Here is a 20,819-nt window from a genome sequence, read left to right on the forward strand (position 1 = left end):
TTACCTGATTCTGATGACTTGCATTGATTGGTATCAGACAGTAGTGATGATAACGTCCGCATTTTCGAATGGAGGAGAAAAAAAGTCCTCCTTTCTGTCCAATACCACATGAAAGTGGTTGGTTTTTGGCATCTTATTTGTCCATCTTCCGTACTCCTTTGTATACACTTTACAAGAAATACATTGGCGGCAAACTCCGTAGCTTGCTAGCTTGTGCACGCCAGCTTTCTGAGACTCTTATTGTGGTAGCGCAGGCAGGATGAAGCAGAGCTTTTATTGTGCAACTGTGCAGTCGGTCTTTGGAGTTTTGACGACAGGTACGGCGCCAGAATCTGTTGAAATAAAGTGTTTCTCGCCTTCCAGTCGGTAATTTTAATGAGCTGGCAGCAGCCAGCGTCATCTCAGAAGACCCTCGGGTGCCGTGAATGTCAATCAAGTGACGAAAGTGACGTCATAGTGAAGATTTATGATCGCTCATTTTTAGGACTATTTTTTTAATGCCTGGCTGGTGATCGACTGACACACCCTCCGAGATCGACCGGTAGCTCGCGATCGACGTAATGAGCACCCCTGCTGTAGTGGCTTCGATAACGGGAACCGGTTCTCAAAAAGGGATGGAATCGGTTCTTTTCTTATCGAACAACCGGGAGAACCGATTTCGAACATCATCCCTACTTGTGAGTGTTGATGACACAGCTTTGCAACACTTGATATTCGACCGTATTTTCCGCACTATTAGCCGCACCTAAAAACCACAAATTTACTCAAAAGCTGACAGTGCGGCTTATAACCCGGTGCGCTTTATATATGGATTACCGTATTTTCCGCACTATAAGGCGCACCTAAAAACCACAGATTTTCTCAAAAGCTGACAGTGCGCCTTATAACCCGGTGCGCTTTATATATGGATAAATATTAAGATTCATTTTCATAAAGTTTAGGTCTCGCAACTACGGTAAACAGCCGCCATCTTTTTTCCCCGTAGAAGAAGCGCGCGGTGCATGCTGGGATATGTGACGTTTCATTTCCATTTGTGTGTTTATGTAAAGACCCCAAAATGGCTCCTATTAAGTGTGTTGTCTGTCTAATTATAAATAATGCAGACGAGGCGTGTTAACTGAGTTCTCAACGTTTTCTCACAGCGTGCTCATAACCACATTCGAACTCCCAGCATACAACAACGCTTCTCAGGGCTACCGCGCATGCTCGTAACTATCGTTGCATGCTGGGTAGTGTAGTTGTTATATTTGCTAGCTCATAACAGCACATTGAGAGACACGCTTACGCGCTTAATTCAATACTCGCCGTCATTCCGGGTGGATTGACAAAAGACCTCCAGCCGCTAGATATTGGTGTCAACAGGGCATTCGAAGCTAGACTGCTAACTGCGTGGGAACAATGGATGACAGAAGGCGAACACACCTTCACTAAGACGAGGAGGCAGCGCCAGACGACGCCAACATCTGCCAGTGGATCGTAAATTTGCCCAACTTTTCACTTCGGACACCGAAGACGAAGGATTTACGAATGAAGAATAACTTCAGAAGGTGAGCGCTATGTTTATTTTGTGTGTTGTGACATTAACGTTCGAGCAACATTATGTTGCTATTGCTCTGCACTATTTTGAATTTTACTATGTTTGTGATTGCACATTTGCGTACATTTTGGGAGTGAACAGAGTTGTTAGAACGCTGGTTTTTAATATATTATTAAAGTTTGACTGACCTATCTGACTGTTTTTTTGACATTCCCTTTAGCGCAGCGTAGGCGCGGCTTATAGTCCGGGGCGGCTTATTGGTGGACAAAGTTATGAAATATGCCATTCATTGAAGGTGCGGCTAATAATCCGGTGCGCCTTATAGTGCGGAAAATACAGTAATATTAAAATTCATTTTCATAAAGTTTAGGTCTCGCAACTACGGTAAACAGCCGCCATCTTTTTTCCCCGTAGAAGAGGAAGTGCTTCTTCTTCTACGCAAGCAACCGCCAAGGTAAGCACCCGCCCCCATAGAAGAGGAAGCGCTTCTTCTTCTACTGTAAGCAACCACCCGCCCCCGTAGAAGAAGAAGAAGAAGCGCGCACAAAATGGCTCCTACTAAGCGACAGGTTTCCGGTTCATGAAAAGACGCAATCTCTCCATCCGCACACGGACTACTATTTCACAGCAACTGCCTAAAGACTTTCAAGAAAAGCTGGCTACTTTCCGTGCATATTGTAAAAACAAGATAGCTGAAAAAAAGATCCGGCCAGAGAACATTATCAACATGGACGAGGTTCCACTGACTTTTGATATTCCTGTGAACCGCACTGTGGATACAACGGGAGCACGTACGGTGAATATTCGCACCACAGGGAATGAGAAGTCATCCTTCACTGTGGTTCTAGCTTGCCATGCTAATGGCCAGAAACTTCCACCCATAGTGATATTCAAAAGGAAGACCTTGCCAAAAGAGACCTTTCCAGCCGGCGTCATCATAAAAGGTAACTCGAAGGGATGGATGGATGAAGAAAAGATGAGCGAGTGGTTAAGGTAAGTTTACGCGAAGAGGCCGGGTGGCTTTTTTCACGCAGCTCCGTCCATGTTGATATACGACTCCATGCGCGCCCACATCACGCTGGTTTTTAATATATTATTAAAGTTTGACTGACCTATCTGACTGTTTTTTTGACATTCCTTTAGCGCAGTTAGATGCGGCTTATAACACGGGGCGGCTTATAGGTGGACAAAGTTTTGAAATATGCCGTTCATTGAAGGCGCGGCTTAGCCTACTCAGTGGCCTAGTGGTTAGAGTGTCCGCCCTGAGATCGGTAGGTTGTGGGTTCAAACCCCGGCCGAGTCATACCAAAGACTATAAAAATGGGACCCATTACCTCCCTGCTTGGCACTCAGTATCAAGGGTTGGAATTGGGGGTTAAATCACCAAAAATGATTCCCGGGCGCGGCCACCGCTGCTGCCCACTGCTCCCCTCACCTCCCAGGGGGTGATCAAGGGTGATGGGTTAAATGCAGAGAATAATTTCGCCACACCTAGTGTGTGTGTGACAATCATTGCTACTTTAACTTTTAACTTTATAACCCAGGGCGGCTTATGGTGCGGAAAATACGGTAGTTTCAAGCATGTTTTACTCAATATAGGTCATCACATCTCAGCAACAAGCTGTAATATCTTACTGAGATCATTTAGGACCAAAACACTTCAAACAAGTAAAACACTCTAACATAAAATCTGCTTAGTGAGAAGAATGATCTTATCAGACAGAAAATAAGCAAATATCAGCCTTATTTGACATATTTCATCTTACTTAGATTTCACTTTTTGCAGTGTGGACTCACCATTATTTCCTGTTTGAGGCTTCAGTGGAGGGCGGCTGGTAGGGGCGGCAGCATGCGCCGGTGGGGCGGGCTGCTGGGGGGCTTTAGGCTGAGCTGCATGGATCATTTCACATATGGGAGTCAGATAGATAAATGCGTAACTGAATGACTGATTTCACACAAGCAGAGTTACCATCACTGTAAGGCGCGGGGTCACCAATACGACCGTTCACTTCAGCGGCAGGCTTGAGGACCTCCACTTCCAGAATGATCACCACGCGTCTAAAATGTAGAGAGTTTTGAACATGTTCTGTTAAAAAGCCGGCTGGAAACCAGGTGGACTCATCCAAAAGGAACGGAAGAAGAAGAAGACACGCACCGTCCGTCCTTCAGGATGTTGGTCACATGTCTCTTCAGCAGGCAGATGCAGTTGGGGGCCAGCTGGTTCTCTTCAGCCATGCTGTTGAGCTGAGTGCACAGCATGAACGCTGCAAGAGAGAGACAAACTTTTAGCACAAGACACTTTGTGTACCGTATTTTCCGCACCATAAGGCGCCCTGGGTTATAAGCCGCGCCTTCAATGAACGGCATATTTCAAAACTTTGTCCACCTATAAGCCGCCCCGTGTTGTAAGCCGCATCTAACTGCGCTAAAGGAATGTCAAAAAAACAGTCAGATAGGTCAGTCAAACTTTAATAATATATTAAAAACCAGCGTGATGTGGGCGCGCATGGAGTCGTATATCAACATGGACGGAGCTGCGTGAAAAAAGCCACCCGGCCTCTTCGCGTAAACTTACCTTAACCACTTGCTCATCTTTTCTTCATCCATCCATCCCTTCGAGTTAGCTTTTATGATGACGCCGGCTGGAAAGGTCTCTTTTGGCAAGGTCTTCCTTTTGAATATCACCATGGGTGGAAGTTTCTGGCCATTAGCATGGCAAGCTAGAACCACAGTGAAGGATGACTTCTCATTCCCTGTGGTGCGAATATTCACCGTACGTGCTCCCGTTGTATCCACAGTGCGGTTCACAGGAATATCAAAAGTCAGTGGAACCTCGTCCATGTTGATAATGTTCTCTGGCCGGATCTTTTTTTCAGCTATCTTGTTTTTACAATATGCACGGAAAGTAGCCAGCTTTTCTTGAAAGTCTTTAGGCAGTTGCTGTGAAATAGTAGTCTGTGTGCGGATGGAGAGATTGCGTCTTTTCATGAACCGGAAACCTGTCGCTTAGTAGGAGCCATTTTGTGGTCTTTACAGATGTAAACACACAAAGGAAATGAAACGTAATATCCGCGCGCTTCTTCTTCTTCTTCTTCTTCTTCTTCTTCTACGCGGGCGGGTGGTTGCTTACAGTAGAAGAAGAAGCGCTTCCTGTTCTATGGGGGCGGGTGCTTACCTTGGCGGTTGCTTGCGTAGAAGAAGAAGCACTTCCTCTTCTACGGGGAAAAAAGATGGCGGCTGTTTACCGTAGTTGCGAGACCTAAACTTTATGAAAATGAATCTTAATATTAATCCATATATAAAGCGCACCGGGTTATAAGCCGCACTGTCAGCTTTTGAGTAAATTTGTGGTTTTTAGGTGCGGCTAATAGTGCGGAAAATACGGTACTTTCTCCCAACGTTTACCTTTAAATGTACAATATAGAACTCAACAGCTGACCATTCTGCTTGGAAAAACATATTTGAAGACCAAACTGTGGTACGCTCCATCTAGACTACAGTGTCTTGGTATGTCTTGTCCCCATACCAATACTTTGGTACCGGTACCAATATGTATTTCCATACTTTTCTAAATAAAGGGTACTACAAAAAAATGTCATTATTGGCTTTATTTTAACAAATAATCTTATGGTACATGAAACATATGTTTATTATTGTAATTTAGTCCTTAAATAAAATAGTCAACTTGTCTTTTAGTAGTAAGTAAACAAACAAAGACTCCTAACTAGTCGTATGCAGTAACATATTGTGTCATTTATACACCTATTATTTTGTACACATTATGAGGGACAAACTGTAAAAAATTGATGACTAATCTACTTGTTCATTTACTGTTAATATCTGCTTACTTTCTGTTTTAACATGTTCTATCTACACTTCTGTTAAAATGTAATAATTACTTATTCTTCTCTTCTTTGATACTTGACATTAGATTTGGATGATACCACACATTTAGGTATCGATCCGATACCAAGTAGTTACAGGATCATACATTGGTCATATTCAAAGTCCTCATGTGTCCAGGGACGTATTTACTGACTTTATAAACATAATATACATTAAAAAAAAAACGAAAAAAGATTTTGTGATGCTAAAAAATATCAATGTAATCATACGTTATTAGGGCCCGCATGGCCCATTGTATTATGCAATGGGACATAAGGACCTATTGAATTTGTAAGGTTTTATTCTTTATTCTTTATTCTTCCGCCGCCACATTAAACTGTAATTTGACCCACTTAACATGCTTCAAAACTCACCATATTTGACCCACACATCAGGACCTGCAAAAATTGCCTTTTTTTAAAAAAAAACCGAACCACAAAACTCAAAATTGCGCTCTAGCGCCCCCTAGGAAAAAAAAAACTAGACTGCCTGTAACTCCCACTAGGGAAGGTCGGAGAGACATGAAACAAAAACCTCTATGTAGGTCTGACTTAGACCTACATTTCATAATAGTACATTGTCGGGCTAAAATCCACAGGAAGTTGGCAATTCCCCCTTCAAGACAAAAAAAGTACTAAAAACAGTAACTTTTGCCTCTTTGAGCTGTAATTTGACCCCCTTAACACGCTTCAAAACTGAACGCACACATCAGGACTGTCAAAAATTGCGATCTTATAAAAAACCTAACCCCAAATCTCAAAATTGCGCTCTAGCGCAATTTTTGAATAAAACGCAGAAAAAACTGCTCCTCGGAAGAAAAAAATGACAACACTGCCTGTAACTCCCACTGGGAAGGTCGGAGAGACATGAAACAAAAACCTCTATGTAGGTCTAACTTAGACCTACATTTCAGCAAAAATCAACAGGAAAATTGCTATTCCCCCTTCAAAACAACATTTTTGTAAAAACCGGTCACCTTTCTTCAAACATTATCTCCTCTGAGCGCGTTTGTTGTTTCGGCTTCAAACTAACACAGGAGAGAGATGGAACCCTTCTGATTAAAAGTTGGCGAAGGAGTTTTGATACCTGCTCCGGTTTTGATTTTATGACCCTTCAAAGAGCCGCTGCGCTGATGCTGCTGTTTTTTCAAGATGGCTGCTTAAAAGCAGGAAGCACCAACGTGCCCACACAATGCAGACAAGGTAGGTACACTACACCAAAGTCTTGGGACAATTCGGACTAAAAGTAGACAAAAGTATTGGGACACTTATGACTACCACTGGACAAAAGTATTGGGACACATAGCACAAAAACTGGACAAAAGTATTGGGACACTTGGGACTACAACTTGACAAAAGTATTGGGACACTTATGACTACCACTGGACAAAAGTATTGGGACACTTATGACGAAAACTGGACAAAAGTATTGGGACACTTATGACGAAAACTGGACAAAAGTATTGGGACACTTATGACGAAAACTGGACAAAAGTATCGCGACACTTGGGACGAAAACTGGACAAAAGTATTGGGACACTTGGGACGAAAACTGGACAAAAGTATTGGGACACTTGGGACTACCACTGGACAAAAGTATTGGGACACATAGCACAAAAACTGGACAAAAGTATTGGGACACTTGGGACTACAACTGGACAAAAGTATTGGGACACTTGGGACTACAACTTGACAAAAGTATTGGGACACTTATGACTACAACTTGACAAAAGTATTGGGACACTTATGACTACCACTGGACAAAATTATTGGGACACCTACACTGGACAAAAGTATTGGGACACTTATGACGAAAACTGGACAAAAGTATTGCGACACTTGGGACGAAAACTGGACAAAAGTATTGGGACAATTCGGACTAAAAGTAGACAAAAGTATTGGGACACTTATGACTACCACTGGACAAAAGTATTGGGACACATAGCACAAAAACTGGACAAAAGTATTGGGACACTTGGGACTACAACTTGACAAAAGTATTGGGACACTTATGACTACCACTGGACAAAAGTATTGGGACACAGCACAAAAACTGGACAAAAGTATTGGGACACTTGGGACTACAACTTGACAAAAGTATTGGGACACTTATGACTACCACTGGACAAAAGTATTGGGACACTTATGACTACCACTGGACAAAAGTATTGGGACACATAGCACAAAAACTGGACACAAGTATTGGGACACTTGGGACTACAACTTGACAAAAGTATTGGGACACTTATGACTACCACTGGACAAAAGTATTGGGACACATAGCACAAAAACTGGACAAAAGTATTGGGACACTTGGGACTACAACTTGACAAAAGTATTGGGACACTTATGACTACCACTGGACAAAAGTATTGGGACACTTATGACGAAAACTGGACAAAAGTATTGGGACACTTATGACGAAAACTGGACAAAAGTATTGGGACACTTATGACGAAAACTGGACAAAAGTATCGCGACACTTGGGACGAAAACTGGACAAAAGTATTGGGACACTTGGGACTACAACTTGACAAAAGTATTGGGACACTTATGACTACCACTGGACAAAAGTATTGGGACACATAGCACAAAAACTGGACAAAAGTATTGGGACACTTGGGACTACAACTTGACAAAAGTATTGGGCCACTTGGGACTACAACTTGACAAAAGTATTGGGACACTTATGACTACAACTTGACAAAAGTATTGGGACACTTATGACTACCACTGGACAAAATTATTGGGACACCTACACTGGACAAAAGTATTGGGACACTTATGACGAAAACTGGACAAAAGTATTGCGACACTTGGGACGAAAACTGGACAAAAGTATTGGGACAATTCGGACTAAAAGTAGACAAAAGTATTGGGACACTTATGACTACCACTGGACAAAAGTATTGGGACACATAGCACAAAAACTGGACAAAAGTATTGGGACACTTGGGACTACAACTTGACAAAAGTATTGGGACACTTATGACTACCACTGGACAAAAGTATTGGGACACATAGCACAAAAACTGGACAAAAGTATTGGGACACTTGGGACTACAACTTGACAAAAGTATTGGGACACTTATGACTACCACTGGACAAAAGTATTGGGACACATAGCACAAAAACTGGACAAAAGTATTGGGACACTTGGGACTACAACTTGACAAAAGTATTGGGACACTTGGGACTACCACTGGACAAAAGTATTGGGACACCTACACTGGACAAAAGTATTGGGACACTTATGACGAAAACTGGACAAAAGTATTGCGACACTTGGGACGAAAACTGGACAAAAGTATTGGGACAATTTGGACTAAAAGTAGACAAAAGTATTGGGACACTTATGACTACCACTGGACAAAAGTATTGGGACACATAGCACAAAAACTGGACAAAAGTATTGGGACACTTGGGACTACAACTTGACAAAAGTATTGGGACACTTATGACTACCACTGGACAAAAGTATTGGGACACCTACACTGGACAAAAGTATTGGGACACTTATGACGAAAACTGGACAAAAGTATTGGGACACTTATGACTACCACTGGACAAAAGTATTGGGACACATAGCACAAAAACTGGACAAAAGTATTGGGACACTTGGGACTACAACTTGACAAAAGTATTGGGACACTTATGACTACCACTGGACAAAAGTATTGGGACAAATAGCACAAAAACTGGACAAAAGTATTGGGACACTTGGGACTACAACTTGACAAAAGTATTGGGACACTTGGGACTACAACTTGACAAAAGTATTGGGACACTTATGACTACCACTGGACAAAAGTATTGGGACACTTATGACTACCACTGGACAAAAGTATTGGGACACTTGGGACTACAACTTGACAAAAGTATTGGGACACTTATGACTACCACTGGACAAAAGTATTGGGACACATAGCACAAAAACTGGACAAAAGTATTGGGACACTTGGGACTACAACTTGACAAAAGTATTGGGACACTTATGACTACCACTGGACAAAAGTATTGGGACAAACAGCACAAAAACTGGACAAAAGTATTGGGACACTTGGGACGAAAACTGGACAAAAGTATTGGGACAATTCGGACTAAAAGTAGACAAAAGTATTGGGACACTTATGACTACCACTGGACAAAAGTATTGGGACACATAGCACAAAAACTGGACAAAAGTATTGGGACACTTGGGACTACAACTTGACAAAAGTATTGGGACACTTATGACTACCACTGGACAAAAGTATTGGGACACCTACACTGGACAAAAGTATTGGGACACTTATGACGAAAACTGGACAAAAGTATTGCGACACTTGGGACGAAAACTGGACAAAAGTATTGGGACACTTATGACGAAAACTGGACAAAAGTATTGGGACACATAGCACAAAAACTGGACAAAAGTATTGGGACACTTGGGACTACAACTTGACAAAAGTATTGGGACACTTATGACTACCACTGGACAAAAGTATTGGGACACATAGCACAAAAACTGGACAAAAGTATTGGGACACTTATGACGAAAACTGGACAAAAGTATTGCGACACTTGGGACGAAAACTGGACAAAAGTATTGGGACACTTAGGACTAGCACCTGCCAAATACGCGGGCCCGACCAACGCTGCTTGCAGCTTTAATTGTACTTGGTATCATTACAGTGGATGTCAGGTGTAGATCCACCCATGGCATTTGTTTATATTGTGACGCAGGTGAGCTACGGTGTGTAGTGAAGCATGTTTAGCTATTCCTCGTCCTCCAGTGATAATGCTACTTGTAAGAAACTTACTTTATTAGTCACCATGGAGGCCAGGATTAGTGATTTAGAAGTAGCTAAAACATTGTGGATGGACGTTAGCCGCTAGCTGGCCGGCTATGTCTTAAAGCAGCTCTTCCTGAGGGTGTTTCAGTGTTATAACTTCACCTTTATCTTGACTTTTTACACTTTTTCCCTTTTCTGTCTACACACTGTGTCTGCTTGCAAGTACTCTGTGTGTGTGCGCTGCCCAACATGCTCCTCTGCTCGTAAAGACATAGTGTGTCGTCCGTCACTCATCGTGACTAACTTACAGGACATAGTGTGTCGTCCGTCACTCATCATGACTAACTTACAGGACATAGTGTGTCGTCCGTCACTCATCGTGACTAACTTACAGGACATAGTGTGTCGTCCGTCACTCATCGTGACTAACTTACAGGACATAGTGTGTCGTCCGTCACTCATCATGACTAACTTACAGGACATAGTGTGTCGTCCGTCACTCATCGTGACTAACTTACAGGACATAGTGTGTCGTCCGTCACTCATCGTGACTAACTTACAGGACATAGTGTGTCGTCCGTCACTCATCATGACTAACTTACAGGACATAGTGTGTCGTCCGTCACTCATCATGACTAACTTACAGGACATAGTGTGTCGTCCGTCACTCATCGTGACTAACTTACAGGACATAGTGTGTCGTCCGTCACTCATCATGACTAACTTACAGGACAGTGTGTCGTCCGTCACTCATCATGACTAACTTACAGGACATAGTGTGTCGTCCGTCACTCATCATGACTAACTTACAGGACATAGTGTGTCGTCCGTCACTCATCATGACTAACTTACAGGACATAGTGTGTCGTCCGTCACTCATCGTGACTTACTTAGAGGACATAGTGTGTCGTCCGTCACTCATCGTGACTAACTTACAGGACATAGTGTGTCGTCCGTCACTCATCATGACTAACTTACAGAACATAGTGTGTCGTCCGTCACTCATCATGACTAACTTACAGGACATAGTGTGTCGTCCGTCACTCATCATGACTAACTTACAGGACATAGTGTGTCGTCCGTCACTCATCATGACTAACTTACAGGACATAGTGTGTCGTCCGTCACTCATCATGACTCGGAAGCGAGGAGGACCACTTCCACTTTCAATCTTTCGAATGTTCTGAAACAGAAAGTTAGTTTGTTTTTTTATATCTTTTAACAATTTAAGATTTTTCAGCACTTTTCATTGACATATTTAAAAATTCCTCTTCAATTAGGTGACTTTACTTAAAGGTACAGGAAGTCATGGTGTTCTAGCATGAACCAGCAAATAAAAAACATGTTAATAGTAACGTACAGATGAGGACAATCATTAATTGTGTTATTGTGTGAATGCTCCAAATATTCACACAATAATAAACTTTTCTACACCAACATTCATCTATTTATTCTTCTTCTTCTCCACATTTTTCATCCAATTCAAAGCATTCCAACTTCAAACTGTTCAGCCTATTCGGGAATCGCTGGCTTTCCCTTGACAATTTCCAAAAATTCCCAGATTTCCCGGTTTTCTGTCCCATTCAAAATGAATTGGCCAATATTCATATTTGCACCATTTCCACATTTTTCAACCTATTCAACACATTCCACTCATCCTGGACATTCAAACTATCACTTTTCCAAGTTCAAAAAAATTCCAGGATTTTCCAGGATTCCTGCTTTTCCAAAGCCTTTTTTTTCTGGCGACTACTCAGTCCACATTTTTCAACCCACTTCAACCGTTCCACCGTCCTCTTAACTAAGTGTGAATTATATAGTGAAGTGAATTATATTTATATAGCGCTTTTCTCTAGTGACTCAAAGCGCTTTTACATAGTGAAAGCCAATATGTAAGTTCCATTTAAAGCAGTGTGGGTGGCACTGGGAGCAGGTGGGTAAAGTGTCTTGCCCAAGGACACAACGGCAGTGACTAGGATGGTGGAAGCGGGGATCGAACCTGGAACCCTCAAGTTGCTGGGACGGATCCCAGAAATTCCCTAATATAATTTTTCAATTCAACACTTCACTACGTCAACATTTCTCCACCGTCTTGAAAAATTCTAACACCAACCATTTCAACTCATTCACGACATTGACGTTTTTTACCATTAAAAAAAATCCAAAAAAAATCCAGATTTTCCCAAATTTCCAGGAATGAATGGGACATTTATTCAAGTTGCACAATTCCCACATTTTTCAACCTATTCAAACATCAACACATTCCACTCACCCTGGACATTCAAATTAACACTTTTCCACATTCAACACATTTCCAGGAAATTCCCGTTTTTTGGTAACCTATTTCCACCCTTAAGTTCGACTACGGTAATCCTTTCACATTTTTCAACCCATTTCAACCATTCCACCGTCAGAACACTCCTCATATTCAGGACAAAACCCCAGTTGGTTAAGAAACTAGAACAATTCCCGGTTTTTCCAAATTTCCAGGAAGTTCCCATTGAAAAGAATGGGACATTTTTACAAGTTGCACAATTCCCAGCTTTTTCAACCTATTCAAACCATTCCAACATCAACTCATTCCACTCATCCTGGACATTTAAACTATCACTTTTCCAACTACGTCAAATTTTGCCGAAATGCCCAAATTTCCAGGATGTTCCCATTGAAATGAATGGGACATTTTTTCCAAGTTGCACAATTCCCACATTTTTCAACCTATTCAAACATCAACACATTCTACTCATCCTGGACATTCAAACTGCCATTTTTCCACATTCAACACATTTCCAGGAATTCCTGTTTTTTGGTAACCTATTTCCACCCTTAAGTTCGACTACTCCTTTCACATTTTTCAACCCATTTCAACCGTTCCACCGCCAAAACACTCATACTCAGGACAAAAACCAATTTGGTTAAGGAACCAGAATAACTCCCAGTTTTCCTGAAATTCCAGGAATTTGTCAATTAAAATCTGTTAGTAATTCAACATTTCTCGACCAATTTAAACAATTCTAACACCAACCAATTCGGCTCATTCAGGACATTCATGCTCCTAATCATTTTCAAAAAAAATCCTGCTTTTTCCAAAATTCCAGGAAGTTCCTATTGAAATGAATGGGACATTTTCCCAAGTTGCACAATTCCCACATTTATCAAGCTATTCAAACCATTTCAACATCAACACATTTCACCATTCTGGACATTCAAACTATCACTTTTCCAAGAACAAAAACAATTCCAGATTTTCCCGAAATTCCCAAATTTCCAGGAAGTTCCCATTGAAATGAATGGGACAATTTTTCCAAGTTGCACATTTCCCACATTTTTCAACCTATTCAAACCATTCCAACATAAACACATTCCACGCATCCTGGACATTCAAACTATCATTTTTCTGAGTTCCAAAAAATTCCAGGATTTTCCAGAAGTCCTGCTTTTCCAAAGCCCTATTTCCACCCTTTTTTCTGGCGACGACTACATCTACATTTTTCAACCCACTTCAACCGTTCCACCGTCCTCTTAATTAAGACAAACAATGAAGTTGTGTTTTGAACTGGAAAATTTCCCTGATACCATTTCTCAATTCAACATGTTACTATGTCAACATTTCTCCACCCTTTTGAAAAATTCCAACACCAACCATTTCAACTTTTTCAGGACATTGAAGTTTTTTACCATTTAAAGAAAAAAATCCAGATTTTCCCGAAATTCCCAAATTTCCAGGAAGTTCCTATGGAAATGAAGGGGACATTTTTTCCAAGTTGCACAATTCCTACATTTTTCAAGCTATTCAAACCATTCCAACATCAACACATTTCACCATTCAAACTATCATTTTCCAAGTTCAAAAAAATTCCAGGATTTTCCAGAATCCCCGTTTTATTTCCACCCTTTTTTCTGGCGACTACTCCTCCCACATTTTTCCAACACATTTCCACAGTTCCACTGTCAAAACATTCCTCTTAATCAAGAAAAAAAACTAAGTTGTTTTTGAACTGCAAACATTCCCGGTTTCCCCAAAATTCCAGGAATTCCACAATACCAGTTCTCAATTCAACATGTTACTACTTCAACATTTGTCGACTGATTTGAAAAATTCCAACACCAACCATTTCAACTCATTCAGACCATTCACAGTTTTTTTTTTACCATTTCCAAAAAAAATACAGCTTTTCCCGAAATTCCAGGAAGTTCCCATTGAAATGAATAGGACATTTTTACAAGTTGCACAATTCCCACATTTTTCAACCTATTCAAACCATTCCAACATCAACACATTTCACCATTCAAACTATCATTTTTCCAAGTTCAAAAAAATTCCAGGATTTTCCAGAATTCCCGCTTTATTTCCACCCTTTTTTCTGGCGACTACTCCTCCCACATTTTTCCAACACCTTTCCACCGTTCCACTGTCAAAACACTCATATTCAGGACAAAAACCAAGTTGGTTAAGGAACTAGAACAATCCCCGGTTTTCCCGAAATTCCAGGAATTTCTCAATTAAAAACTGTTACTAATTCAAAATTTCTTGACCGATTTAAACAATTCCAACACCAACCAATTCGGCTCATTCAGGACATTCATGCTCCTAATCATTTTCAAAAAAAATCCCGCTTTTTCCAAAATTCCAGGAAGTTCCTATGGAAATGAAGGGGACATTTTTTCCAAGTTGCACAATTCCCACATTTTTCAAGCTATTCAAACCATTCCAACATCAACACATTTCACCATTCTGGAAATTCAAACTCATTTTTCCAAGTTCAAAAAAATTCCAGGGTTTTCCAGAATTCCTGCCCTATTTCCACCCTTTTTTTTCTGGCGAGTACTCCTCCCACATTTTTCCAACGCCGTTCCACTGTCAAAACATTTCTCTTAGTCAGGAAAAAAAACAAAGTTGTTTTTTGAACTGGAAAAATTCCCGATTTTCCCAAAATTCCAGAGATTCCGTAATACCATTTCTCAATTCAACATGTTACTACTTCAACATTTGTCGACTGATTTGAAAAATTCCAACACCAACCATTTCAACTCATTCAGACCATTCAAATTTTTCTTTACCATTTCCCCAAAAAATACAGCTTTTCCCGAAATTCCAGGAAGTTCCCATTGAAATAAATAGGACATTTTTACAAGTTGCACAATTCCCACATTTTTCAACCTATTCAAACCATTCCAACATCAACACATTTCACCATTCAAACTATCATTTTTCCAAGTTCAAAAAAATTCCAGGATTTTCCAGAATTCCCGCTTTATTTCCACCCTTTTTTCTGGCGACTACTCCTCCCACATTTTCCCAACGCATTTCCACAGTTCCACTGTCAAAACATTCCTCTTAATCAAGAAAAAAAACTAAGTTGTTTTTGAACTGCAAACATTCCCGGTTTCCCCAAAATTCCAGGAATTCCACAATACCATTTCTCAATTCAACATGTTACTACTTCAACATTTGTCGACTGATTTGAAAAATTCCAACACCAACCATTTCAACTCATTCACGACATTGAGGTTTTTTACAATTTCAAGAAAAAAATCCAGATTTTCCCGAAATTCCCAAATTTCCAGGAAGTTCCTATGGAAATGAAGGGGACATTTTTTCCAAGTTGCACAATTCCCACATTTTTCAACCTATTCAAACCATTCCAACATCAACACATTTCACCATTCAAACTATCATTTTTCCAAGTTCAAAAAAATTCCAGGATTTTCCAGAATTCCCGCTTTATTTCCACCCTTTTTTCTGGCGACTACTCATCCCACATTTTTCCAACGCAGTTCCACTGTCAAAACATTCCTCTTAATCAAGGAAAAAAAACTAAGTTGTTTTTGAACTGGAAACATTCCCGGTTTTCCCAAAATTCCAGGAATTCCATAATACCATTTCTCAATTCAACATGTTACTACTTCAACATTTGTCGACTGATTTGAAAAATTCCAACACCAACCATTTCAACTCATTCAGACCATTCAAATTTGTTTTACCATTTCCCAAAATTCCAGGAAGTTCCCATTGAAATGAATAGGACATTTTTACAAGTTGCACAATTCCCACATTTTTCAACCTATTCAAACCATTCCAACATCAACACACTCCACTCATCCTGGACATTCAAACTAACACTTTTCCAAGTTCCAAACCCAATTCCGGGTTTTCCTGGAAATTCAAATTCATTCACATTCAAACCATTCCAATATTCAAACTATTCTTACATTCTGTCAGCATTTCCCTTCAACTTCGGCATTGAAGCATTCACACTAGTTATCAAAATAATATTTTAGTATTAGTCAAATTAGCACCGAAGTATTTCAAGCAGTAGCTGTAAAAAACATGTAAATGTTGCAGTTTCTACTCACCACCAACTGAAGCACTGAGTCGTTTCCACCATTTCCATTGGATAGAGCCTGGAATCATTTATTAGTCAAATAAGTCCAATATACTTTTATTTGCCGTTCGTATAAAATGTTTGTTTCATAAAGTGTCGACGAACACAGCTGCGTTTAGGAATATTTTCACGTCAATGACTTTGTGTTTTATAAGCTAGTTTAGCATGAAAATGTAATGTTTGTGAACAAAGCCCGCACATTTAACTGCAAAGAGAGGCAGACGTACCTCAATCGCTCCTTCAGTCAGCTGCATCATGTCCGCAAAGAAGAAGTTTTAAGGACAAACTAAGAAAAGATGGTCTCTGGACGTTCCTGCTCCTTCCAAACACTCTGTGTGACTTGTTCGAGTGGCGCCAAAAAGCTTCGACGAACCCGCCAAGCTTCCTACTATTTCCGCTTCCGGTCACTGACTCAGAATCGGTGATTCTTCCGCCGGAAGTGCGTCAACATTAGTGCAAAGCTCGCGATGCAAGTACAGCAAAACTGACCGCAGACCAGCGCACTCAAAGAGTTGGCCAACGCGCCCTACGTCACCAGGAGGCATTCGAAGACTTTTGATAATCGGATATTTGAGTGTTCAAAGCCACGTACGAGAATTCATGTTATATTTATTTAAACTTTCAGATTCAGATCGAGATTGGGTTTATGTGAACATATATAATTTCAAAATGATGCGTCATATTTTTAAATTTTCTTTACCACATGTCCAAAAAGGAGTAGGAAGAAGCAACACGTATTTACTCCTACTCCTTTTCATGTCTTTGACTTGCACACGTGTTCACTCCCTGTATTCTCATGTACAAATCACATCTAATGTACACACCCCAGTCAGTGTAGTGCTGATAAAACACTCTTGTTCATGCATAACCAGGTAAGTCATTGATGAGATCAATATATTTGTTCCCCTCACGTTCAAGACACTTACAATTCTTCTTCTTTGTAGTTCATAAACACTTGTAGTTTGAACAGTTTCTTAAAGTGGATCATGTTAGTACATTGTTTCACTTCCTTACTTAATCCATTCCATTATATATATATATATATATATATATATATATATATATATATATATATATATATATATATACATATATATATATATATATATAAAGATAAAGACATATGTGCTTTTATATATATATATATATATATATATATATATATATATAAACACATACATACACATATATATATATATATATATATATATATATATATATATATATATATATATATATATATATATATATAAACACATACATACACATATATATATATATATATGTGTTTATATATATATATATATATATATATATATATATATATATATATATATATATATATATATATATATATATATATATATATGTGTGTGGGGAAAAAAATCACGAGACTATTTCATCTCTACAGGCCTGTTTCATGAGGGGGGTTCCCTAAATCATCAGGAGATTTTAATGGGAGCATTCACATACCATGGTTTATATAGGGCACAGAGTGGGTGGGTGCAGGCTGGCGTAGGGGCGTGGTGATTGGCTCATGTGTTACCTAGGAGGTGTTTCCGTCTGTGGCGGCATGCTGTTACAATTTCGCTGCGCTTGTTGAGGGATGACAGGTCTGGACGGTAAATAATAAACAGTTTCTCTTTCAAGCATAGGTTGCATCTTTTATTACCACTATTGTAAGGTGTGCTGGATGCAAGAATTTGCCATGTTATTGAATATTCAACATTATTGTCTTTGAGGTCCCAAATGTGTTTGCCGAGTTCTGTGGTATTCCGCAGGTTTTGGTTCCTGAAAGAAGCCTGGTGATTGTTCCATCTGGTTTTGAACTCTCCCTCGGTTAATCCTACATATGTGTCGGATGTGTTAATGTCCTTGCGTGTTACCTTAGATTGGTAGACAACTGATGTTTGTAAGCACCCCCCGTTGAGAGGGCAATCAGGTTTCTTTCGACAGTTGCAGCCTTTGTTGGTTTCGGAGTCGCTCTGTCCGGGGGCCGACGGCTCATTTGCAATTGTTTTGTTGTGGTTTGAGATAATTTGTCGTATATTGTTCATGCAGCTGTAGCTCAATTTAATGTTGTTCTTGTTGAATACTGATATGAACAATATACGACAAATTATCTCAAACCACAACAAAACAATTGCAAATGAGCCGTCGGCCCCCGGACAGAACCACTGACATATACACATAGATACATACATACACATATATATATATATATATATATATATATATACATATATAAGTATATTTATTTATAGATATATTTATATGTATAGTCCAAATAAAAGAGGAGGCGTACAATCTTTCGCCAGAGTGTGGGACGACAGGTATCGTGTCTACGCGTTTCTCCTCATTGAGCCAAATTGAATTCTGTCTCTGTTTAATTCCTTGCTTCTTGTCTTGTTTAAGAGATGTCATCAGTGTTTGAATCTGACAGTGTCTAATGTCAAATTGTTCAGAAAAGATATTAAATTCATGTATATACTCTTTCATTTACGTTTTCAACCCCTTCGGGCAGATATTATAGGCGTTAGAATGAAGTTGACATAGCCTGAAGTGGAAGATGAAATAAATGAAGCATTTCTTTGACACATTTTAATCAACCCCAATGGCCGTGTACACTTCTTCTGTGCAATCAATTGTTCTGCTGTGACCAGAGTCCCTACTTGGGGGGACCCATTTCACTCTTATCACTTGGCAAGCCCCCTTTCTCTTTTCTGCCCGGTTCCTCTCTCTGCAAGATGGGAGCTCCGGGATTGGGGTTGTTGATGACGCCCATAAAGACCGGTACCTTAGTCTTATGGTCCACCAGGGCAAAGAGGAAGGGGTGGTTCAGGTTGAAAACCGGTTGGGACGCCCGGGAAATGACGATGGTGGTGGCGGCGGCCGCCTCCGCTCCCTCCTCGCTGAGCTCCATGTTGCACTTGTGGAGAACGCTGGACACCAGCAGGGGGCCGTCCGCCATGTCGGCCAAATTGGGACTGGCGAAGATCTGGCCCAGGCCTAGCGTAGAGAAGCCGGTAAGAGAACATCGCTGCTCATCCAATATGCTCCGTGCTTACCCAGCTTGGTGAGAACCTCCTGCAGCCCTTGAGCGTACTCCAGCTTGAACTTGGGGAATTTGACTTGCACCACTCTTTCTTTGGACAGACGCTCGTAAAGGCTGGAAATGTTCAGCTTGGCGGCCAGCGAGGACACGTTGACGTGGCCGGACATGGGCATGACCACTAAGAAGCTCAGACCCTTCACGAATGGGAAGCTCGCTACCTGCACGGGAAGGAGAAGAACTTGTGAACATGACAGATGTGAAGTACATACTAGGGATGTCCCGATCCAGGTTTTTGCACTTCCGATCCGATACCGACAGGGCCGGCCCGTGGCATAGGCCGTATAGGCAAATGCTAAGGGCGCCGTCCATCAGGGGGCGCCACGCCAGTGCCACAAATGTTGGAGAAAAAAAAAAAAAGTTGGTACTATTATTTCTAAATACAAAAAATAATCCCACGTTAATTAAAATGCAAAGTAAAGCCTATATAATAGAAATATTATTTGTTACAACATTACGCCCCCCCGCACGGTGCGCCCCCTCCCTTCCCGTATCATGACTCTTTTTGGACGTCACCACATCAAAAAATCAACACAAGATGTCAAAACGGCCAAAACTGTCAGGTGCCCAGGGAAGAAAAAAGAGAAAAGAAGAGGAGGAGAAACGAGAAAAAGACAAGAGGTAGCATAGGTAACGTTAGCCTACATGAAATTATTTGTCTGTTACAGAATGTGATAGTAACCTGGCTTTTTAGCATTAAGCTAATGTTACATGAGTCGGCAATTGCTAATCAATAAGTAGCTAGTTCTGTTTTAACGTCGGGTTAATATTGTGGAGGGGGCTAAATTGTTATGGAAAATAATAATGTAACGTTAGGTAATTACAGTACTCCCACCTTACATTCCTCAGGGACATTTGTATTAGATCTTTTAAGCAGGTGTTTTTTGTTTACATTGTTATTGCCTTCTGGTTAGCTAATGTTTGCCCTGCAGGTAATAGTCACTTTTCCACCCCTTTATATATTAGGTATAGTTGTAAGTAAAAAAAAAAAAGGTCAAAGACAAAGCTATTTGGTTTCTTGTGAGTATATACACTTCACTGCCGATGTGGGGGGGCACCACCTAAAATCTTGCCTAGGGCGCCAGATTGGTTAGGGCCGGGCCTGATGTGACGTGTGACGTGACA

The 20,819-nt window shown here is 40.6% G+C and overlaps 2 protein-coding genes across 3 annotated transcripts in view; both read right to left on the minus strand.

Annotated features, from left to right (window-relative positions):
- rpa1 (replication protein A1) overlaps nucleotides 1-16,903 on the minus strand; it is a 100,837-nt gene extending 83,934 nt beyond the window's left edge. Inside the window, exons 1-6 of one of the 2 annotated variants that reach the window (XM_061973224.1) lie at nucleotides 16,810-16,903; nucleotides 16,554-16,601; nucleotides 11,301-11,379; nucleotides 3,693-3,801; nucleotides 3,507-3,595; nucleotides 3,335-3,427 (exon numbers count right to left, since the gene is read on the minus strand). In XM_061973224.1, coding sequence (XP_061829208.1) covers nucleotides 3,335-3,427; nucleotides 3,507-3,595; nucleotides 3,693-3,801; nucleotides 11,301-11,379; nucleotides 16,554-16,601; nucleotides 16,810-16,839 — 448 coding nt within the window. In that variant the 5' untranslated portion in view covers nucleotides 16,840-16,903. Of the gene's footprint in view, nucleotides 1-3,334; nucleotides 3,428-3,506; nucleotides 3,596-3,692; nucleotides 3,802-10,504; nucleotides 10,534-11,300; nucleotides 11,380-16,553; nucleotides 16,602-16,809 lie in introns of those variants that run through there. The other variant, XM_061973225.1, reaches the window with a different exon arrangement.
- A 2,265-nt stretch (nucleotides 16,904-19,168) lies between these two features.
- The window catches only part of serpinf2b (serpin peptidase inhibitor, clade F (alpha-2 antiplasmin, pigment epithelium derived factor), member 2b), a 33,679-nt gene continuing 32,028 nt past the window's right edge, over nucleotides 19,169-20,819 (minus strand). Inside the window, exons 9-10 of the mRNA XM_061973219.1 lie at nucleotides 19,651-19,855; nucleotides 19,169-19,591 (exon numbers count right to left, since the gene is read on the minus strand). Of these exons, the coding sequence (XP_061829203.1) occupies nucleotides 19,251-19,591; nucleotides 19,651-19,855 (546 nt within the window). The 3' untranslated portion in view covers nucleotides 19,169-19,250. The remainder of the gene's footprint in view (nucleotides 19,592-19,650; nucleotides 19,856-20,819) is intronic.

This window comes from Nerophis lumbriciformis, linkage group LG17, assembly GCF_033978685.3.
Source record: "Nerophis lumbriciformis linkage group LG17, RoL_Nlum_v2.1, whole genome shotgun sequence".
NCBI lineage: Eukaryota > Metazoa > Chordata > Actinopteri > Syngnathiformes > Syngnathidae > Nerophis > Nerophis lumbriciformis.